Source organism: Ambystoma mexicanum, chromosome 6q (genome assembly GCF_040938575.1).
Source record: "Ambystoma mexicanum isolate Mex_15411 chromosome 6q, UKY_AmexF1_1, whole genome shotgun sequence".
Taxonomy (NCBI): Eukaryota; Metazoa; Chordata; class Amphibia; order Caudata; family Ambystomatidae; genus Ambystoma; species Ambystoma mexicanum.
Window position 1 is genome coordinate 600370585 of NC_090937.1, and position 24941 is coordinate 600395525.

Consider the following 24941-nt stretch of genomic DNA (forward strand, 5'->3'; position numbering starts at 1 on the left):
ACTTTGATCGCATTTGCACCCCTCTTAAGAGTAGAACCTGACCTAAGCCCACATTACCACACACGGCATAGGCTGTATATCTCTTAGCAGCCTATTTTACCTTTGTGATTGAGATCACTGTTGGTTTGTAGTAGTGTGAGAGCTGAGTAGGCGGTTTAGCCTTTACTCATCCTGCTACTCCAGCAGATCAGTAGTCATTTCGTACCAGTTCTCCAACACTGTGGATGAAGAGGCGACGTTTCTTAGCAATTCTCAAAAACCTTCCCCTTTGGATGGTGGATATGAGAACGGAGAGTTTCATATTTCTCTAAATTTGAGTCAACTCCGGATTGCTGAGCACACACATTCCTCGTTACAGCATATCTATCTCGCACATGATACACTTGGATAATGAAGTTTAATTATTAACTCTCTGCTCCTGTGGTGCTCAACTTACTGCTGGCACGCTGATGCAACACGTTTTCAGTGTGCAGATTACTTTCCTGTATTTAGTGTCAACCTATTAATAATGCCAGAGTGATGTGTTAGAAAGCACATTAGACCCGGCATTATGAAATGGCTTCTGTATGGGTGAAACGTTTCAGAAAGGGCAGGCACCCTGTATGTGAATATGTATAGCCACACTCGAAGACTTCACACTCCACACGAGCTCTGTGAATGCATACGTGGTTGGAGGAGTCCTAACCCTCTTCTACAAACACTGGTGCCTATGCCCTCTCGTAATGGATGCAAGAGGTCCTGTGTGTGCTGCTAAAAGAGCCCTGACAAGAGATGTGGGTTTGTGGCTTCAGGGATTGCCAAGAAGCTCAATCCAAGAGAGGATCCAGTTCACCTCCTTCTGCCTAAATGAAGGGACTGCCCAGAAGTGGACGAGTTGATGAGCACTGTTTTCAAGCTGTGCAGAGGTCATCAGCTAAGTAATTCACACAACCGTGCCTTCAGAGTCAGTGCTCAAACTACTGAAGCACGCATTTGACTACCCCGGAATTGAGAAACAGGCCAAATAAACCATTAAACCTTCACCAGCGTTCTAAACTTTATACTAAGTGATTATAAAATGGGGAATGATTTATCTGGCCTGTACTCTGCACGGATAGACACAATGCAATGTTCGACACGTGAGTGATTTACTCCCAATATCCACTATAGGGGTTCAACTGTATATACCCATGTCTTATGTCTCCATTAAACACAGTGTATATATATATATATATATATATATATTTTTTTTTTTTTTTTTTTTTTTTTTTTTCCAAAATGTACTACATCATTTTTGGAGGTAAACAGGCCGCACTAAATTACAGAAAATTCTCAGAGATTTTAACGGGGACCCAACATGCCTTTTACATCAACCATAATCGGTTACCATGACCTTGACCCAAGCAGCCCCGCTGACCCTCCAGATGCCTGTTAGGCCTACTAACTGTCCAAGCTGTCCCAAGGTTAATTGCAGAATCTAATGTCCAGCTGGACAGTCTCTTGCCCAAGCCTGGGCTACATTTCCACCCAATGAGCAACCCAAAGGGCCACGGCCACCGTCCACGTCTGCTTGTCCTATTGGACGCGAGTGGGCACCTCAACCCACAACCCGGGTAACAAAATTATTGTTCATCTTAGTTCAACGTTTGGTCATGGTCTGAACATTTTCATAATACATTGTGTAGGTCCACGTCAACAGCGCAAACAAAATGCGACACTCAAATAAACACACAGTATAATTACACACACAGATCCTCAGAACCTGATTGTAAATGATGAATAACCCAATTCACGGCTAAAATAAACACTGTCCACCATAAGCAGTGGGAGGTTGGGAGAACTTCTTTGGTGCGCAGGCAGGAGGAAAGAGGTAAGTACAGACCCTCACCTTCTGTCACAGCGCCCATTCCCATTGTCACCCCGGAAGTCACAGTAGCAGCGACAAAGGCCAGGCCTTTGCCCATGAGGCAGCCCATAATGTCATTGCTCTTGTAGGGCCATGGCGGCGCCTCCATAGTGGTGCACTCTTATATATGCCAATGTCTTCATGCAACACATATTGTATTATACAAAATATGCTACATCATTTTTAGAGGTAAACAGGACGCACTTTATTACAGAAAATTCTCAGGGATCATGACGGGACCCCACGTGTCTTTTATATCAAGCATAATCGGTTACCATGACCTTGACCCTAGCAGCCCTGCCCACCTGACAGCTGCCTGTTAGGCCTACTATCTGTCTGAGATGTTGCAAGGTTAATTGCAGAATCCAATGTCCAGCCGGACAGTCTAACAACCAAATTTCTACCCAATGGGCAGCCCGAGGGACCAAACCCACCATCCTAGCCTGCTTGGCCTATTGGACCCGAGTAGACCCCTCAACCCAAAACCCAGGTAGCAAAATCATAGTTCATCTTAGTTCAACATTTGGTCATGGTCCGAACATTTTCATAATCCATTGTGTAGGTCCCCATTAACAGCGCCACCGGGCTGATTGGGCTACTGTCGGACAGCCCTCCCCCACTGCTATGGTACAGGCACCCATGAATACCCCCCAGAAAATTGTGAATGAAAACATCAACCCCTTCTTCTGAGAGATGCATACTATCCCCATGGAAAAACTCTGGGGAGGAGAGTCTTAATAACCCATGTCTAGAGTTGTGTAGCCTAGGGGCGCATGTGAACTTGGCCAATTCCATGTTCAGATTCTTCATAGACGTGTTCAGAGCTGCGGGGCGCACCCTATTCCCGTAATGCAGCCCTGGTATCATCTCAGACCACACTAAGATGGTACCCCCAAAGTGATGCGCCAAAAATTAAAACTCATCCAACATAAACTCCCTAACACAGTGCCTGACCCAACATGACAGGTCATTGGCCCCTATATGCAGCACTAAACTCTCTTGGTGAGGAAAATGCCCCCCGTACAGAGCATCCAACAAACCTTTATGAAGCTGTCGCAACTGAAGGCCCCCAGCTCCCAACCAGTAACAAGCAAATACGTTGTAAACTTGCTTGTCACGTCATATCGGTTACTTTAGTCTCGCCACCGTTCTTGATACAAATAAAAGGCTGCATCCTTTACCACTTTTGGTACAGGGCCCACTCCTGCAAGATAAATGTGGAGTTAGCGCAAAGCTTCCTTAATGCTGCACCATTAGCCTTAGCCCTGGCCTAACATAGTGTTGGAAACATTCAGATTTCCACCAACCAATTCACTGAAGCTCTTGCGGGTGTAATCCCACACAAGCCACTTTAGTGGCACCCCCTATGCGAAAGGCGTGGGAAGTGAAACCCTCAGTAGACAGATCCAACACCTGCCATGCTTTCTGTATCACCCTTGTAAATTGGAATTGGTTTAAGGGCCCCTCCCCTCCACATGGACTAGCAAGTTTTGGTGGCCTACCCCCGGTTTCTTATTCAAATACCAATCCTGCAAACAGCGTGACCCACGTCCGCCTACCGACCTGGTCCGTCTTAGACTTGGGAGCATACAACTGCACATGCTGTCAGAACAGATGAGTGGGAGTCCATTTCATCCCCCCCAACTGATCTACTCTGGAGCATGCCACTAGTTCACTCACTCTGAATGCACCGAAAAATGCTAACCTGTACGCAGATGAAAACAATGCTGCCTCATAAATCGACTCAAAAACCATCGGAGGAACCCCCAAAATACTCTGTAGCAGAACTACAATAATCAGCCAGAGGTAATCCGGGGGCAACCACGGCACACTTAGCCCATCCTTGAAATGTCTTCTTTATCGCACAATGGGCCACAAATTCAACAAACCTCTGTTACCTGGAGCAAATGGAAATAGCTGACACCTGCTTCTTTTCAAAAGCCAATGAATGGCTCTGGTCCCTCAATGCCTGTAGATACGATGCTACATTATACCAGTTGCTCATCTCCCCCAACTGGTGATCATTGCAAAAATAATAATAAGCCCAAACTGCTGATTCATAGCCTTCTCCGTCATCTGGTGAAAAGATGGTGCAATTAAGGATCTGAGTACAGGCTTCAACACTCCATAAGTCCACCGGGAACACAGCCATCTGTTCGGCTGCCATTGGACAAAATCTCTGGGACTGCCATCTTAAAATGAGGCAAACCCTCAGCATTATTCTGCGCCCCTGGCACATGGCAAGCCTGAAACATAATCCCATATTGCAGACAATACAGTATCAGCCTCTTCAATAAACAGAGCACCATCTCACACTTTGCAGTTTGCTTGTTAATGACCTCGACCACAGACATACTGTCTGACCAAAAAACAATGCTTCTCACCACAAGCGTGTTATATTTGTACCGCCACTACTTTTGGGCCACTACGTTCGGGAATAATCACAAGAGTGTGACATTCCACGTTAAACCAGACTCAAACCATTCCTTTGGCCAAAACTGCATGCACCACTGGGACCCAAACGCTGCCCCAAAACCAACTGAGCCCACTGCATCAGTGAAGGCCAGCTCACCACTTGTGGCAAGTGGCGTGGGCCACATAATCCTTCCATTGAAACTTTCAAGGAGATGCAACCACAACCTCATGTCGTCCTTAACTCCCTTAGCCAATCTAGTATGGTGGTGTTGCTCCTTCAACCCAGAAATTGCCCTAGCTATGCTGCGGGAAAAGAGTCTGCCCGTGGGAATCACTCTCAGTGCAAAGTTTAGCTTCCCAACCAGCACCTGCCAGTGCAGCATAGCCACTTTCTTAGCACCCAAACAGGGAATTCTGACACTCTACCACTTTGTCCATATGGAGATTCTCCTGCCACAGAGTCCAATTCTATCCCCAAGAAAGTCAAACATGTAGTAGACCCAGCTGTCTTCTCCGCTACAGGAAAAACTGCAAAAGATGCCACTATCCCGGTGAATGCATTCAAAGCAAGATTCCATTCCGGGACTACCCAAAAACAGGAAATCATCCAAGTAGTGAAGGACTCCTTCAGGTGCTGCCATATCTACCAGTGGCCACTCCAAAAATCTGATGAACTTCTCAAAGTAAGCACACGACACAAAGCATCCCATTGGCATACATTTATCAAAATACAGAGCGACCTAAAACTGGAAGCCCAAAAGATGAAAATCTGCCGGGTGAACCGGAAGTGACCAAAACCACCCATAGCTGCACGGGGGAAGCTGTGGCCGACCCGCTCACTGTTGGCGCAGCCAGGTGGGAAGTGACCTTGGGCACAGCTGGTTGGGAAGAGACAGTGCACCCACCATAGATTCCCCAACCTGTGATGCCCCAGGTAAGGGAGGACACTGAACCCAAAAACAGGCTGTGCCCCCCCCCCATTCCAACCCCATGCTCTGGTGCCTGGATCAGAGTGTTCAGTGATCCTGGGAATTAAACATAGGCAAAAACATTGAACTTTGGCTCGGGCGCATGAACAAGACCCTTTGTGGGCCCATGAAAGAATTTGGGCCATTCCAACCAAACAATGCATGAGGAAATTGTACACCTGGCCAGAATGAACGGCATGCTTTGAAGCAAACCGGCAGTCGCATCTTTTACAACACCAGACACAGACTCACCGAATGGCGTTCCTTCGACTAGTTGCACCACACGCTGAACTGGTGGCCCGACTGACTGGCACCCTGGCCGTGCTTTGTTTGCAGGCAGATCCGGGAACCCCCGGACAGCAGACCAGCTGACCACTCTGACTGGGCTTTCCAGATCGCTGCTACCCCCCCAGACTTTCTCAGCTTCTTTGCTGGTGGCTCAGCGTTAGTGCCTGGTGCCTCTTGGTGCACGTTAGTCTTCCTTACTCTTGAACCTGGTACTCTTGCAGGTGGACGTGGTTTAGACACCTCACCAGCTTCTCCACCCCCATCCAACATGTCGTGGACCCATTGCATACCTGTCTCCTTGGCTTTATCCAGGAGTTAGCCATTAAAGCTAGTTGATCACGCTCAGTTACTTGCTCATGAGCTGGCCCTGACTTTGGGGGCTACCTCAATGAATGCGTGAAGCACAATACCATGGGGAGCATGAAGGGAAGAACTAGTTAAATGATGCCTCTCCTACAATAATTCTGACACACATCAAAATGCCACCCCTGCGTTGCCATCTGAGACATGGTGCCCCCTTAACAGACATTTTTTGGAGTCTGTCTCTCCAAAAGTATACGTTTTTGAGAATCCCAGTCACAAGTTCCAGTTGTCCGGCCACTTCCTCACTATCCCATGAAGCTTGGGCTAATTATTGTTTGTAAACTGCAAAACAGCCCATAAACACAATAGCCTGTGCTTACTGATTATAAATGTAAGAACAGCCTTAAACACAATAGCCTGTGCTTAGTGATTTAAATATAACAGAAAAAGCAGCTCTTAAAGACAATGGACCTTGCTTCTTCACAGCAACAAAATAAATATTAAGAGCGCAAGTAAATAGTCCTGCACTCTCAACCTGCCGAACTATAGGGCGTCATCGGGACCCAAAGTGTGGTCACCAGATTCGCAGTCCGGGACCTTCGCCATTGCACCACATATTTGTATGCAGAAGGCCTTGGACCACAAAAAATGGTTGCCTCTGTCTGCTCCCTGGTGATCGGAAATGGAAACCGGGAAACATATCATAATTACCCCACGGCAGGATACAACAGCACCTAGGACCGTGGGTGAACGCACACACCATACCCCCCCAAAACTACCTAAATCAGGGACCATCAAACAATTACTTCCCCGCGTGCCCCATCTGCACTGTCACATGAACGCTTTGTGTTAATATGTTTCTAAAACCGAGGAATGAAAATTATCAATGACCCCTAAAACCGGAGAACACTCAGAGCAGAGTGGACTCTCTCCCACCTATACAAGTACCCGCACATGCTTACTTTTGATCTATCGGCACTGCGAAAGGCAGTGATTCTGTCTGTCTCGAACGCGATGGTTGTTCGGCCCCACAAGGATCAAAGGACCATGCAGCACCACTGCCGAAGACGGAGGACCCGGACTAGAGAATGTGACGCATTCACAGTCTTCTCCCTATTGTCTTCTGGGCACGAGCTGCGCAAAAGATTATGACGCCGCGGTCCGGCACCTTTTTATGAGGCGGTTCATCGGATACAGGTAAGGATAGACTATCACCTTTCGTTGCCGTGCCCCTTCCAATTGTCACCCCGGAAGTCACAGTAGCAGCAACAAAGGCCCCGTCAAGGCCACGAGGCAGACCTGAATGGGGCAGCTCTTGCAGGGCCATGGCAGTGCCTCCATATGCATATGACCCACATGCAATGCCAGATCCTCCGCAATATTTTTGTTAAGACCATAACCTAGGAACCCTCATTCTCAGATCCTCAAATTTGTTATGAATGCACTGGAAATATTGCCACCCTTGCATACGTGTGAGGCACACACAAATCTACTTACTGAAAATGTCGATCTTTGTTTATGATAGTTTATTTTGAGAATTCTGTGTGATTGGGAACCAAAGTGTAGAGTATACGGAAGACATTGTGCATCTGCTTCATTCCCCCATTTGTTATATGTTGTCCCTCTCCTACTCCATGACTGCTTCACCATCTTGCCAGAGGCACTTTGGCCAGTGACCACATGCTTCCCAATACTTCCTCCATTGATGAAACACATTCAAGCAAAATAAACATGTACCTGCTCGTCGATTCCTCCATGGTTACATGTAGTCCAACTTTCTGGTCTCTTCGTGTACCACCTTGAAAATCCAGACTCCCCAAAGTGGTCTCTCTGCAAGTTATGATGAATGCAATAATCTAGCAAATCAACCCATAATCACTATGTGTGCCCGAAAGTATCGCCATCTCTCGGTGTCATGGGCAGTACATTCCTTTCACACATTGCCTGGTTAACATTGTAATTCTTTCAATGGAAGGGGATGGGGCGGCTCCTTAGTCAGAACCACATCACAACTGATGAACCTGTCCTTTTACAATACCCTCACATATAAATAGTTGAGTGACCTCATTTGTGTACAGAGAATAGGCATCAAGAATATGGTGACAGGTTTTGAGTGTCAACACTGTAGATTTTGTAGGCTTCTGAAGTGTGTAGGCTTCTGGAGATTTTCTTTGAAGGAGTAGCATTGACTTTGAAGCAGGTTCTGGTGGGCATCCAGAATGCAGGTTATTTGCACTTCACATGGAAAGAGAGGACTAGCTTTCAAGCTGTAGGCTGGCTCGGTAATATCTCATTTTAGGTGGTCAGTCTGTTAGGACATCACAGGGGCTACTTCAAGACCCAAGCTGAATGAATGTTTGGTAATGTGGCCATGCCCCAACAAACCAGGATGTGGAGGACCCAAATATTATGTGCCAAGGCTGCCATGAGTTTCTGGTCGATCAGTTGGGATCCAGAGGAAGACTTGGGTGCTTTAAGATTAGGGGACCCTGACAGTTTGAACCTCACTGTGTCGTTTCAGCTCTGCCTTGCCCCTGCATTTTAGGGTGGTATGGCTTGGTCACAGTTTTCTGGTGGGTAAGTGGTGTGGAGCCTTTTTCTGAAGTTAGTTAGTGGCCCGGGCCTAGAAGGCCTTATTAGTGGTATATGAAAGGTTGATATAATCAGATGTTTCACAGGGATCAATTTGGGGCCTTTCAAGTGAGGCTCTGCTTGTGTTCTTTAAGCGTTAGACACATATTGTCCTATCAGAATAACAATGCTGTGCATCACACAATTTACACTATTATCATATGAATACCTCTAAGTGCACCTTTAACAAAAAGGGAGTAGGGGTGGATCTGTTATGACAACCTTGGTTCTGGGTGCTTCCTTTGTTAGGGCTGGGATGATGGCCGTCTTGAGGAGGGATATGAAAAACGACATGCCCTCTCCTGGCCCCGACAAATGAAGGAACGGAAACCATAGTAGATGAGCCTCCTGCATAATCCTTCTACCTCTCACCTTTGCCCCTGGCGTGCATTGCCCTGCTCTCTGGGTATTGTTCAGGTGTTCTACTTGAATTCTCACTGCCAGAGGATCTCCATGCTTGATATCAACTCTCTAGCTTGCCCAGTGTGCCTGGATTATACAGAGGCTTGCTAGTCCCTTCATAACTGCTCCATGGCTAACCAACCATGCCCCCCTGTTTCCACTCTATTGGCTTTTACTTCCAGCCACAGTGCCACCACACCGGTCACTTGACTATGGACAGGGAATAAAGACATCTGATTTGGTGCCCCTGGGCGATGGTATGGGCACTCCATCACAGAGGGCAGCAATCTTTTTCACCAACATTGTGCATAGATGTCACCATAGCCTTTCCTATAATGCTCTCACCTCCCAAATTAGCCACTTTAACTCATATGTTAACAATCAGGTCCTACAACCATACTGTCTGCTTACAGAACCATGGTGGTAGCAATGGATTTAGACTAAACTCTATTAAGGAAGAAGCATTTTGGTTACAATAACATTCTAAAAGTGGCACCAAAGACATTGACCATGGTTGGTAAGGTGCAGACGGGCAACAAATATTTGCAATCCATCCAGATGAGCTTTTAGAGAGTGTTACTGTCACTCAGGAAATGCCATGGGACATGAACAATAATTATTAAGTGCACACGAGGAAGGGTGTAAGAGATTCACAGGGGATCGGCTAAGAGCAGAAGGTCAGCAGGTTCCCATGCCTGGAGTAAATGATATATGTAACAAGTAATATGCTTATCCAGTGCTTTAGAAACTAGCAAGACTGAGGTCACAGCTGAAGAGAATAAGAAAGTGAGCAGAAGGGTGCACGAGGCAAGTTGATCAGGGAGAAGACATAATCTACCCCAAGTAGGAAAACATCCACCTAGGAGAGAACTCACAAATACAGAACAACGTGAGCCCCCAGCCAAGGAACATGTATTCAACGAGAAGTCACAATACTAGCTGTCAATTGAACAGTCACAAGGATGAGAACGGTAAGTTAGTGGCAACCTTTGAGTCCCATGAGAAAGGATCTGAAGTATTCTTTTTTGTTGCCACACTATGTACACCTCACAATACGATTGGCTTATTATGATGGAAGTGACCCATCCCAGAACCTTCAAAGAGACATAGCCAATAAGCAACCGTATGTGAAACATTTTTAACTTGTCAATCTGTCCAATCAAAACTGTGTGAAACTAGATGTCCCACCATGAGATCATTGCCATGAAGTAGTCATTAGAATGGTCACGAGGAATCGGAAAGGCCAATAGGGCTAGGTATTGTATAGAATCACCTATAGCACAACCGAGACTGTCCAATCAGCAAATATGACTTTACATGCTTCTTCAAACATTGTGTAAGAATCAAATCCATGTCCTCACTATACAAAATGACATTTAATGATGTAATGTTGAATGTTTTGTGAATTGTTCCCAGCTGCAGTTGCATGGAATAAACGTATTGTTTGTCATTATCCTGTGCACTTTATTGGCTAATTGGATTATTTTTTCATCACTGATATTTGGGCCTTACCCTAAAATCCAGAGGTGATTCCAGGATTTTCCAGAGGCCCGGAGCTCATCTGCCACATTGTCCTGGTTAAGCAGTTCCTGCCTTTTTGGAGCAGAAATTGTGCAGACCACAAGGAAGACCGCAAGCGCCAGGATTGTCCAGTGGTTTGCCTGATCACTGAAAACTGTGGCACCGCCCCAGGAGTGCAGGTCATCTTTAGGAGGAGAACCAGAATCGGAGAGCCTCAAAAGAACATAGAGAGCAACGTGCATTTGACGCATGAACAACAGAGGCGGGAGGGTGTGAGGAGTCAACCACGTGTGATAAACATTTATTTTAAAGTTTTGATTTTAGTAGAAATAGAAGAGGGCTTCTGCTGTGAAGAGTGATGACGCCACCGTACTAGTAGTATTGGATATTGGAGTATAACGTCCCGTGAGATAGAGAGAGAGAGAGAGAGAGAGAGGAGGGAGTGCAGCACTGTTTAAACAAGAGTGTGAAGTCTTGCACTAGCATGGAATGTATCCCTCCATTCCAAAGGTAAGGGAACAAGAGGAGGAAAAATAAACCATTGTGTATATAAGTGTTGACTTTTTTATATTATATAAAGTGTAGATAGAAAAGGTGTTATTTGATTAGAGGCGAGAGTGGTGTGGTGTGAGTGCGGAGAGTAAGCATAGAGCTCGGGTGCGAAGAACATATTGGGGAGGGACGTTTTTACGTTGGATTGTTATTGTGCAGAGATACACAGAGGGCTGAATTTCTGTTTTTGTGTTGTAACTCGAGGGTACGCTGCATGGGGTGCCCTCAGGAGATCTTTTTCGTTAACTTTGGTGTTTTGTTTTAATTGTGGTAGTTACTTGTTGGCCAGTACGTCACTGTGACATCATTGTTTCAAATGTGCACATCAGTTGAACATATGTGCAAGGAGCTCCTGGCGTAAAGGGAGAAGATCATTAAATGTAATGATGAGTGGGCAGCAGGGACGAAGGGTAAAATGTTTACTGCGTGGCCAGCAGAAGGCACGCACGATAACAGGAGCACATGTATAATTATAATTGGTTATTTATAACACGCTTAATACCCAGAGGTTTCTAAGCACAGACCCGGGGATCGAACCTGTGTTGCTCCGTGTCACCTTGCTTCCAAGATGAGCGTGTTTCCCCCGAGCTATCCTCCAGCATGTGCACCTGTTATCAACTTACAAAGGTAACAATATGAAAAAGAGACAATGAATATTAGAATTATAGAAGCTATATGACTAGGAAGAAGGGGAGTCAGAAGGAAGGGATGGAGCAGAAGGAAAGGCACCTGTTGTAGCCTCCACCCCACTATTATCCAGAGGCAGCACAAGCACGACACACGCTGTAACGCCTGCCCAGTCGTCAGTCCTGCCACCACTCAGCGAAGGCACCAATTCGGCACAGACTCCAGTGCCTGCGCAGCCGACAGACCTGCCCACAATTAGAGCGTATCCTGTAAAACTCGCCGCAGGATATAAAAATCCCTGGTACACACCCTGAAAAGACTCAGAACCAACAGCATCATGGGGCACTTCAGAGAAAATTAAAAGTTGAGACTCAATCATAATGAAGCTAGAAAACCAAGCACGTAGGGATTTTGAAGCAGCTATCCAGAAAACTGCGGAAGGAAGAGCTGAGGAAGAGCTTCAAAGGGTAACGGAGAGAAGAGAAAGAGAGAGACCATGCCCCGTGATAAATGCTGATACATTGACACCAGTGGCGGTATTGTTGAAAATGGATAGAGCATTGATTAAGAATGTGAAACTAGAAACAGAAGAAGACATGTAGACAGAAGGGAGACATGAGGAGAGGGTGTCACATAGGGGAACAGAATAAGCAAAACATTGACTATGAATCAGAAGAAACAGATCGTGACAAAGATCAGGAGAGGAGGAAGGCGAGGAAGACTGGAAGGGCATACTGCTCTTGCTTATAGTTACGTGTTTCTTAAAGTGCTAGGGCCATGTAGTTAATAGGTTTTGGACTGCAGACTATTTTTATTATTTTTATTTTTGACTAAAGACGAGCACCCTTAGTTTAGTTGATAGGAAGGTAAATCCATTTTAGCAACAGAGACAGATAGGCGTTTTTCTTTTAGGTTAAATACACACCCTTGATGTGATGTCCTTGAGTCGGACTCCTTCTTCTGGTCCACCACAGTACCCAGCGGACAAAATCTCCTACCATCCCATCTTTATTTTTACACCAACATACTAATTTACATTGTTTTCTCATGAGTAGAGACCGCTTTTGTGTTTAATAAAGTGGGCATGTAAAGCACAAAACCGCATTTTAAATGTATCTGCAAATAGACAAGAAATCTTCATTTAAACTTTTCGGGAAAACAAGTATGCGATAATCAATTCACTTAGCAACCCCCGCCATTTCCATATAGGACATAAAAGAATGATATCCAAAATGTACAAACGTGCACAGAAATAACTGCTGTACACAGTTTACAATGAATTATCAGACATGAGACATAAAACATCGCAGTTGAGCAACCTTCAGACACCGAGCTGGTGCACGCACACGCAGACACACACATTGTATACATGGGAATACGTTATGCACACAAGAAAAGCAAGTGCTATTGAGGAAAATGTTGTGTTTGCTTATGCAAATAGACAACGCGTGCACCCCTCCAGGAATTGCTTCTGGGGATGTCTCCCACTGTGCAAGCAGTAAGCATTGTAAAAAGGTGAATGGGACCAGACACACTTACAGAGCCAAAACCAAAGTGATTTATTTCAGCATAAAAATGTTTCCGCAACTGAGCAATACATCACTATTTAACATGTACGTGTGAGGGCCGGGGACTGCAGAGGAAGAGCCAGGGGTAAACAGCAAATTGCCAATCGCAGCAGCTGGTACCCAAAACCACACCCACATGACGTCCATGCATCCTCCACAGTTAAACTGTTAAAATACACAATTTGGTCATGGGTTCATTCTGGATTTTGGGCATACTGACAATGTCAACTTATATGTATATGGAACTAAATTAGCCAATTAAAGAAAGCTGCATGGGCACATCTGAAAGGCATCTAAACTGAACACTATTTTTTAAAATGGCTTAGGAAAAGGTTCAGTGAGTTATCTGCTCACTACTGCAATGGTGTGAGTACAACCTCATAACAAACAAACAGACAAATACATAAATAAATAACCTCCAGAAGACATGTTATCACTTCAGCAGCGAAGTCTTAGACTTTCATAAATGTTTGCATATTGGTCATTTGGGGCTAAGTCACTTTTGAGTGTCAAAGGGACAAAGAAACATGGAGTTGGGTGAGCAGAACACTTCCTTACTCATTTCCGCTCCAGTGATACGTCAACACTGAGGAAGCATTGCCCTCAGGAAGACACACATTCCTATCATGGAAAAGCATTACAAAGTCACACTTTCCGATCATGGAATATCATTACACCACAATCAAAAGCCCGCGAAGCACCAACCGTGAGAGTTGCTGATTCCAGGTGTCAGATTATCTGCATTTTGCCCTTGTGCATAACAAATAGATCAGACGAATTTAGACCCAATTGTGTTGCTTGTATCATGAGGATGTGTACCCTTTTAGAAACAGCAAGTTCAAATATGTTTTTCTACGGCTCAGATGGGAGATTCCTGGTTGCTGGCCTCTTTGCATTAACTTTACCAAAAGCATATTAATCTAGACCACCATAGATAAATCTTAAAATGTGGGCATGTTCCCTCCGTCCACCCCCGAAACTTCCGCAGCACTTCAGACCTACAGTTTAATTCATCAAGATACTGATTATTGCTTGATCCTGGTGGGCCCATTGGGCTGATAAGTGACTGGTTATTTGATACCTGTGGTGAAACTCACTTGGGACTAATATGGTCACTCTATCAGTTCAGATGCAGACCAGATCCTAACAAAGGCGCCATACCTAGTGTAAGGGCCGGGCTCCTTATTTACTCGCGGGTGATGTCATTTCTCATGGAGCTTGCGGTACTCTACACCAGCACGATGGCTCCATCAAGCTGTCAAAATGCTCTAAAGAAATGAAAATGTTTGATTCACAAACATTCAACAGTTACGAGATTCACACTGTGCAAGGAAATTGTAGCAATGCTCAGGCATCACTCAGAACAACAAGAAAACAACATTTGCTAATTGCAGTGTGCATGCATGAACCATTCCCAGCAGGCCATTGTGCTGATTGCAAATTGTGGGATGTACAGAGATCAACTGTCTTTACCTGTGGCAGGGGGCTGGCGGGTTTGGTTAGAATTCCTCCCACGTAGACGACATTTGGCAGGGTGGGTCTTGGAAACTCCAGCGCCACATCAGTGCACAGCATCCAGAGGCTGGACCCAGAAACCAGCTGGTGCATTGATCGGTCTGGCAGCACGTTGTGCTTCCGCATGATCCTTTCATATTTTGGAAGGACCAGGAAGTTCACTCCAAACCTTGAAACCAGATACACCACAGTGTTTTTCATCCTATCGAGCAAGCCCATGCGGTCTGTGAGGAGGGAGTTGAACTCTGGAACATAAGCCAAAGGAGCAGGGGCACCTACTTCTGCAGGGTACCAAAGGCCGGTTGAAAAAACAGCATATTTGAGTCCCAGTAGATGGGCTATAACAAATCCACACATCTCATTGGGATCCACAAGCAGCAGGTCAAATCTCTCCTGTTTTAAGCGACGCATGAGAGCCTCGTTTCCGACCATCATGTCACAGTTCTGAGAATAGTGATCAAGGATATCGAAGAGCTCCAGCGCGGTGAGCCTCCCAGAGAAAATATTCCTCATTTTGGACTGAAGGAAATCATCCGACGAGCTGCTGTTGAAGATCCCTGGATATCGATGCACTCCATAGTGGTCTGAAGTAGGGACGTCCCGTCCCTCTGAAACGAGGAACACTGTTTGATGGCCTTGCTCTCGTAAAGCCGTAGCCACGGTCTTGAAAATGTACAGATGGCTTTCAAACATAATTGGCGGCACAATCATGATTTTGGCAGCCCATGTTACTCCAGTAGTGCACCACAGGACTAAGAAAACTGTAGCGCACAGCGACTTCATGGCTGAAAGCATACAAAAATACCATTATTAGTAAGGCATTCATTGATGTCATTTGGATACTCATGAATGATTTTGACAAGATCAGTGCAGAGTGCATTAGCTCAATGTGTTTGGGTTATGTTTGGCTCAACCTGCTCATTTGTATATGGGTTCCCAAAAGCAAGAACTGTGCTGTGTCCCCTTCCCACTAGCATCCCGCTCTGCCCAGGAGACACGGTGGGTACTCCTCCTCCCTTGGGATGTGCTGTCGCTGCAAGTTCTGTCCTGTCTGTCATTCTTTATTCATAGTTGCACCTGCTTTCTGTGAAGTCTCCCATGGATCCTAGGTGTGGCTTTTCCATTCTCCATTAGAGAATCTCCTACAAACACTTTATTCACTAGTCTTGCACAAGGACCTCAACAAATTCACCATCAATGTGCCCTTGTGTACGGTGCAGGATGTGTAAAGATTATCTTGCTTATGGGTTCCAAACAGCGTAGGATGCAGTTGATTACTTTCCCATTCCTACTTTTAGGGGAGGTGTCTAGAAATTATGTTATCGGGTAATAATGTCGCCATGAAAAAAGTCGTCAGGTTGGCAAAATAACGCATTAATGATGCACCCTCCAGGATATCCAACACTTTCCTCAGCTATTCTATGTTTGGAGGTAATAATATATAATTATACCCCTCTTAGAATATTTGGGGAAAGAATTTTGGTAGCCAGAAAAAAGCCAGCAGAACCTGACAACATTTTGACAGAGATATTATCATAGGTTAAAATCATCAGCTGTTTACTACGTCACAGAGTTAGGATAGACTTTAATAATATCCAAGAGAGGGCTAGAGATTATCCACTGCAGCATCCAATGGGCCCAGGCAACTTCAAGGGACTGCACATCATACTTTTCTGGTATATGCACTAATGCGTTCACGGTGCCACAAATGTCACAGTATCCACGTGGGGCACCAAGGAGTAGGGACCAGGTCTCCTTCGTTCATTCTGAATTCAGCAGCCAGAGGTCTATGCTGTACAGCTTGAGAGGGACCCACGTCGCCTAGTACCCGCCAGTCCAAGACAGAGCTGCTGTCCTGAGGACCCCTCTGGAACATGCACAGAATATATAACTGACAATCTGTAGGTTCACCCCCCTACTAGGGCAACACGTTTAGCCAGCAGTTTCAAACTCATTTCTCCAAAAACATTATTTCTGCACTTTAGATGGTTCCTTCTATATAGTGCCTGGACCTTTCTGTCAGAAGTCCCTGTCCCGATCACAGTGCAGGCTATGCAGCATGGAATACATACAATGTCAGCTGATCACTGTGCTAGACAGATGACATGGCCTATCGTCTAATTACTGCTGTGGGAATCCCCTTCCCAAGAACACGAAGAAAATCAAGTGACATAATGTGCTCCCCACACACTGGGAACCCCCTCCCTGGCTCACAATGTCACCTACCAATCTCTGATTCATTCCCTGAACTAATTCTAATGACATTACCTACACCTGATGGGTGGATGCCATGTGGACGGCTAGCATTAGCCTATTTCCAAGTCTAGGGTCCCTTTTCTCCAGTTCACAAGTATATAAAATATGCATAGAAATATAAATTGATAACTATCAACAACAGGGATATATCCCACTAAGGAGTTCAAAGTGATATCCGATTGACAACAAATGCAGATGTTGGGTTGTTTACGATGTTGCTAAGAAGCTCCAGCTAAAATTCACCCCACTGATGATAGCTGCCCATTTCAAATTAATGTTTTGTATGCACCCTACATCCTGTTTTACCCAATTACACGTTTCGCAGACCATCAGTGCATATGGTGGATAATAGGCATAGGAAGGATGAACACATACACAACACAGATGATCATGTCCCACAATTCCCCTCTATCCCACCACCTCTAACAAGAAAAATGTACGGCTTCCTGCCACCCTTTCTCACCTGCCCAGTGTTTCCCATCCTTATCCACTCAAAAAAGCAAATCAGTACAAGGTATCCTGCCATCTTCGCTGGCCTGCTCATGTTTGTCTCCCCCTTCACTCCCAACCCAAAGCAATTCCTGGCACCTGCCAATAGTCGCACACATCCAAGCCGTTTTTAGGAGCAGGCAAACTGGGAACCAGCAAAGGCCACAGATGGGGGAAGGGCGCAGCAAGGTCGACCTGTTAAATCTCCCCCCTGGGAGAGAAGCAAGCCTTCCATTAACAGTCAGCAGCACTGAACAGAGAGGGCAGGGGACACTAGCCTGCCCAGGACCATCAGCCTCCTTACCCCCATGATGCAACAAATGGCTTAATACATTGTTCACAGCTTTTTAAGAAGGCGCTCACTACCCACTTTAGCATCTCTGTGAAACTAAGCATCCTTAAACTGTGCCACGACAATGGCAGTGGAGTCATTTGCTCCATGGCAATTGCATGTGCAAAGGTAGGAAATTGTCATTAACAAAGCCAACCGTTTTCGCTTCTGTAAAGGGAAAATGGTGTTACGATCACATGCCCAGGTACTCTCATGATTTGTCTACTGTTATAATCGCATGTCCAAGTACCATCATTTGAGAGGCTTTGCCAGAATACGTTAACATACACACTACACTTTGAAATGAGAGCGAAAAGTTTGGAAAAATAGATTACATGGCAACAATATACACTTTTGCGATAGCAACATCTCGGAGGGCCCGTCATTTAGACAATGCACATAAACATGGCATAATATAAATGAATGGTTGATTGTTATATTATTGTATATGTTGTCTGCATGTTAATTGTATGTACAAGTCAATAAAACGTTATTTAAATTGCAATGATGGGGGCGCAAACTCTGGTGTATCGCACTGGGCGCAATATTGTCTAGAAACGGCCATGCCTCCCGTACTTTGCACTTTCACTCACCCAAACAAACAATCATTCAATGCATGGTGTCCTGCACCCCTCCACCTCCCCAAACCAGTACTTTACCTGCCACCCTGCCAAGAAGCTTCGCCAACCCATCCTTCGCAACATGGCTCATTGACTGCGAGAGTGCAGGTTTCACAGAGCGCTGTCAAGGGCCTAAAGTCAAGTGTGGTTACGTTACATTATCTTGCATTTGTATAACACCTCCTGCCGTAATTCTTGGCATTGAAGCACTTTGTGTGTCCCAGAGGCAAGCAGAGGAGTGGGAACGATCATGCAGCAGGAGAGGGTATCTGAACATTGTGTACAGTTGGGATTCGGGAGGAGGCTACAATAGCGGCTGAAGAAGTCCAGAGAAGGAAAGACAGAAAGACCGAAAGGCAAAAAAGACAGAAAGGCTAAAGGCTGGTGCTGAGGCTTGACAATTTGGCAGCCGTGGCTCTGGTAAACCTAAAGGCTTGTGACCCCCTGCTTGGTCAGAGAGCCACACCCATTCTGTCCAAGCAGGGCGCGGGAGCTTCTTTGCTTCTATCTGGCTTAAGGGGGTCCAGGGCAGGCTGAAAGAAATGTATTCCACCACAAGAGGACTGGTACATTTTGGCATTGAGCCAAGTACAATTTCTGGGCCATGGTCCAGTGGCCCAAGCCCACAATGCCGTGGCTCCAACTTCCTAAACAACTAAAATCAATGCCAAGCTGTACTCCAACTGCATATTCTAAAGAATATATAGTAGACATTACGGACATTACTTCACTTTTATGCAAGGTATCTTTCAGGTATGTTTGTGGTTATTATTATAATTATTTATAGAGTAACACTAGTAAAAATAAACCCATATGAGTGAGAATTTCACTACAGAAAGTTAAGGAAAATAAGGCACAATGATATAAAGTGATTTTCTCAGGATCACATAATGTGGGAAGTGTGGATGGCGGGGATTTGAGCCATGATTTCCTGCTTCAATAGTTTCCAATTCATACATCATGGGAGACTTCTCCTATACCATCTTCAGTATTAGAACTAACAAAACACCTTCTGCAAAGTTGTTATTCAAGGGCTAAATTAGGACACTGTTTAATCAATATAGCTTATAAGGCACCAAGCAACCTGGCAACATGTAAAAGTGGTTTCAATGGAAACATACGTTGATAAAGCAAGTGTGCATCACTTCATCAGAAAAAAGAAACAGGTTGAGCCATCCCCACAATCTGGTGCAGTGGCATGCATGTCATTCAATCTGCTGACCTACCTCTCCAGATTTCTACTTCTGTCTCATTTACCGCATTTTCCTTACCCAATACGCTCTGGTGTCATTCCCTTGCACCACAGCCTTGATGCCCCTGCACCCCACTTCCTTATAATGAACTTCAGGCCTATGTTCCCTTTTGCTCTGTCCCTTAACCCTTAACCCTTTACTCAATTCCATTCCTTGACTCGCAAGTAGCCCCTTCCCATGCTCACGTTGCTAGGTCACCAACTTCTTGTCATTCACCCCCTTCAATTTACCTAGCTCACTAGTAGATGGTAGACTACCTTGGTTTGCTAATCAGTCTCTGCCAGAGGTCTTACTGGTAATTCTGGCTATGGTGCCTGCATTTGGACAATGCAGAGTGAAAAAGGCTCAGGAGATTTGGATTTTATTGAGCTCCGAAGATGCTCTTGCTTGGAAAGAGGGCTGCTTATTTAATTACATGGTGGTAGAAGAAACTGTGAGGGGAGTCCACTGGGGATTTGGTGATGGAGAGGGAGTAAGAGTGGCCTATCATGTTTTTTTGTGTTTTCAAGGAAGGGGATGGGTGTGTCTCTGTGTCTCAATGTCGGTATGCGCTTGTGTATTTATGTTTTGGTTTGTGTGACTATGGTGATGTGTTTCAGTGTTTTTGTTACTGTGTAAAGTGTATGTGGAAGGATGTATCTGTGTTCATGCGACGATGTATTTATATATACGTGAAAATGTTGTTGATTTGTATGTGTGTCTTGTTGGTCACATAAGAGTGCTCTGGACAAGACAATGAAAAACAATCACAGGCCAATAGAGTCATTCAGAGTTGGGTGGTAATGGTAAAATCTGCAGTATTTGGCAAATACAGCCAATTTTACTGAGGGCCTAATTTAAGGTTTTATCAAATACCACTGGCTGTGTTTTTTAGGCAGCCTTTCTTTAGAAAATCTACTACGTTTACCTGCACCACAACACTGGAGTTTAAAAAAAATCACAATTGGCTCCAGTTTTTTAAAATATGTCTTTCCCTGTACAGAAGAAAGTGTCAGTGCTTCCCTTCAGTATAGTGAAACAAATGTTTACAAAGGACTCTGGTATGGGTGTAAAAAGGTGGGTATCTCTAACGCCCACCTCAGCACTTGGCCCATGTAATGCATGAAAGGGTATGAACTGTCCCTTTGGTGCCTAGCAAAATGTACAGTATTTTTATGTATTTATTTATTGTATTTGTGATAGCGCCCAGACCCGGAGGTATCACAGCGCTAAGTATGAGCCACTACTGTATATAATCAATTTCCACCTTCACAGTAAGGGTGGAAATGGCTGAACAAAATGTTGAAAAGACACCTTTTGCATTACCCCCGGAAGTGGTGGTATTTCCAAAATTCCTCTACTTATTCCAAAAATACCACCTCTAGTGGTGGTAAACTCTGAATTGCACAGATTTTCAGATATGCAACCTGCGGCAGTGATAAATGTATCTAGAGGAATTTCATTAAAAAAAATCTGAATTCTGAAAGACCCCCTTAGAGTGTAGTATAATAATAATGAATGCCTTAATGTTACATTTTTCTGTGAGTGTTTTCCAACTGTGCCCAAAAGTGAGTACCACAAACAATCCCACGGCCATCCCTATATTTGCGTGGGGGCATGCTGGGGGTGTATCGACAGCGACTTTCGTATACAGTCACTTTGCACAAACAATTCCGTGAATATGCAGGCGTGCATTTTTTATTCTGCATGCAGGCTAGCACAGTGTCCATCTCGGCGCGCAGCACTTGCAGGATTAATGTGCTCTTTTCCATGAATCGGGCACACATACTTTTCAAATGCAAAATGGGCTTGTTTGGAGGAGGCGCAACGGCTGGGCAGTTCAAAATATGTATACCTACAGATGAAAATTTTATAGCCTGATTCATACACAAAAGGCACTTGCTATTTTAGTAACTTGATCTGGTTCAAACATGGCATAAGTCAAATTTGGTATTCAGGCAAATCAACAGGAGTAAAATGTTATTTTTTTTAGTATTTTTCACAAAAAATGTTTTCGCGTTTCCCAATGCTAAACACTCCTTGTAACTAAAAACTTTCCCCATCCCATGTTATTTAAGGCTTCAAGAAACTTGCACCTGTTTTTTTGTTGTTGTCAATTGGGGCCAGATTATCAAACATTTGCACTAGTGCTAAAAAGTGATCAAATGCTTTGATAATACAAAATGGAGCAAACAGATTTTGTCACAATCCATATTTTCTAAAAACATTTGCATGTGCGGTCAAAAATGAATTAGGCTGTTTTTTTGTGCTATGTTTGCTTCATAACATACAACTTAAGGTGTCTACTAAATTTATTTCTGTGTTACACAGCACACATTGTAAATAAAACAGCCTGATGCTATTTTCCCCAGGTAAAAACATTTGAGATAATCCCGATTGGGCCTAAACCTTTCTGCACCATTCTCTATTTAAAAAGCACCAAAACTGGTGCTGAATTCATTTGTTCCGCTTTTTGCACAAGTGCAAATCGTTGATGATCTGGCCCCTGGTCTATAGGAACCTGAAAAGTATGGTTGGCGCAAACTGTGTGTGCTGTTCTGTATGCATAACCATAAATCTGTATTAGTCGTGGATGGTGTCATGTGCAATTTTGCCATACTTAGGGTGACCAGATTTCAAAAGCAAACAACAACGGGCAGAGCAACTAACATAAAAGTAGGACTAACCCTTGACATAGGCTATCAAGACATTTCAGTAGCAGTTGGAGAAGAAGGAGGTTTAAGTGTTACTATTGGAATAAACACATATTGATTTCTCACAGACCACCAATATCTTAATTAGTCAAATGCAGAATTTCTTCTGTGTGAGATTACGCATTCCTGCCTGCCAGCTATGACGACCTACTAACAAAAACCGGGACAACTACTTTTTCTAATGGAAATATTATTTTGAGAAACGGGGACAGACCACCCAATTCCGGAACAGTCATGACAAAACTGGGACGTCTGGTCACCCTACCCATACTGTTCTTTTTACATGCAAAAGGAATTTATTTTGAATCACGGCCATCGTTTTTGAGACGAGGTAAATAAAAGGGGCTTTCCAAATACCACAACTATGAAGTGAAACGTGTGTTTCCAACTTAGTTTTACGTCCCACGGAATAGTTGGTCTATTGGGTCTGCTTCTGTCACAAACAAACACGCTTGCCAAACCAATAATGCGCTGTATTCAGAACTGCGAAACCATGACAGGGCTACAATTTCACATTGTGGCGCGAGTAACCCGAGAGTAACGTTGGAGTCCTTTCCAATGAGGCGTCCTTGCAAACAAAGGGGACTGAACAGGGTGGTGTGGTTCCCAAACATAAGTCCTATATGGCATCCATTTACTGTTTTATTGTCTGTGTGTGTTTTTTTTAGTACACATGGCCGTCCCTCCTGCCGTCATATCCTTTTCCGAGAAATCCACGTAGCCAATGTTGGTGTGATCTGCCTGCCCACCGCCTGCCTGACCTCCAACCTGATCCCCCTCGCCCTCTCGCACCTGATCCCGATTCACTGAGCGGACCCAGCCCATGGCAGTGCCAGTTCGCAAGTGTATAATATTACAGGTCGTGTTAGCAGGCAGCTTTTGCGAGAGATCCGATCTGAGGTGGTGTCTGAAGCCGCGGGGCCTCGGGATATTGTGAGACAACAGGCGAGGCGAGAGGATGACGTCTGACGAGATCACGCTCGGTGCAACCGGACACAGCTCCTTTGCAACCTAGGAGGGACATGACAAAAGGCGTGAGCGGCCTCTCATTTATTTGACAGACATGCTCGCTGAATAAAAGCTATTGACCACAAAGGCGGCAGTTTACATGTGAAAGTGTCTAGAAAGTTCGAGTTCTCAGCCATCCCTGATCCACATCGAAGGCAAAACGTTAACGTCTGTATTTCCCCCAATTTCCACCAGCCCGGCCGATCTCTGCGCGCAGGGAATACGGGCCAAAGACATGTATTTTGAAATCCCATGTGTTCGGTTGTTTCTGCACAAATACAATTGCAAAACCTGTTACCCATTAATAGCTCATGCTGTGCTCTATTTGATCAAAGGAAATTACTTTGTGCCTTCTTTTTCTTTTTTTTCTTTTTTAATGTAATGGTGGGTTCCTCCCATGGCCCACCTACCCGCCTCCCACACACCAAAGCCTTTACTTCCCCACAAAGTCTTTGCAGCAAAGTGAATTACTACAAAGTAATGACTTCGTCGATGAGAAACGGCTGGCGTAGCAGATAATATAGCATTTCGGGAGTAACATGTAAGGCAATAAGGCTGGCGAGGGTTGGCGTTAATTGCAGCAACGCCATCCTAGAGCCCCATAAGAAATTCAGACGGATCGCCGAACACTATTATATGCACGAAAGCATGCCAGTGGCCCCTTTCCAGCGCTGGAGAAGGACCAACGTGAAATTGTTTGGGGCAAAGTCCATGTCCGGCTCGGCTGTGTGAGAGGGAGCGATACTGAGGAGGACAGAAAAAAACTGCAGGCTCATGAAACGGCCTCCCAGACTCACACAATGTAACACACCATTGAGCTAGAGGCAGGCATGGGCATTGCGAGCTTTTCAATAGATGTCTCCATATACACAATGGATAGCATATGCAGGCAGGGTAGACCCATCTCCCAGTGCGAAGATTGAATAGAGGAGCCCCAACGCGCCCGTGGGCGGAGAAGGAGGAGTGATTAGGATGGATGGCCTTCCACAGGTATAGACAATGGTTTCGAAATGCTCAGCATTCAAGAAGCCCTGCTATCCCAACCCTCTCGGCCGCTTTTACCATCTCAGTTGCCATGACATGGGAAGCGCCTTGAAGGAGTCCTAAGCATATGGAAACATGGGAGTTCACTGGCAATTTTCAGGTATTTCCTGGTGTACATTTTCAAAGCCACTGTCTTGGGCGCCTTAACATTGGGATCATGGAGTGGATGGAAGGCTACACAGGGTGCAAAAGGCAGGTAGAAGATACGAGAAGGAAGTGTGGGCCGAAGAGCGAGAGAGGGAGAAGAGGAGAGGGCAGGTACATACAGACTCCCGGAGGATGAGGCATTCTTATGCAAGAGAGAGAGCTGCAGAGGGAAGAGGCACATATAGAATCCCAGAGGGAGAGGCCTACCTATGAAACACAGAGAATGAGAGTGACTAAGAGAGAGAGAGAGAGAGAGGTGGAGGGCGGAGGAAAATATAGACACCCGGGGGATGAGGCATTCTTATGCAAGAGAGCGAGACCATGTGAGAGAGAGAGATGAGGATAGCAGAGGTACATCAACACATCTGGAGGTAAAGGCATTGCAAGAATGACTGTGAGATAGACTGTATAAGAGTGAGAGAGCC

General features: G+C 45.1%; 1 protein-coding gene across 7 annotated transcripts in view; it reads right to left on the minus strand.

Annotated features, from left to right (window-relative positions):
• UGT8 (UDP glycosyltransferase 8) overlaps positions 1–24941 on the minus strand; it is a 570821-nt gene that overhangs the window by 289337 nt on the left and 256543 nt on the right. For all 7 annotated transcript variants that reach the window (XM_069631073.1, XM_069631068.1, XM_069631072.1 and 4 more), the window contains one exon: positions 14634–15460. In XM_069631073.1, the coding sequence (XP_069487174.1) occupies positions 14634–15458 (825 nt within the window). In that variant the 5' untranslated portion in view covers positions 15459–15460. The remainder of the gene's footprint in view (positions 1–14633; positions 15461–24941) is intronic.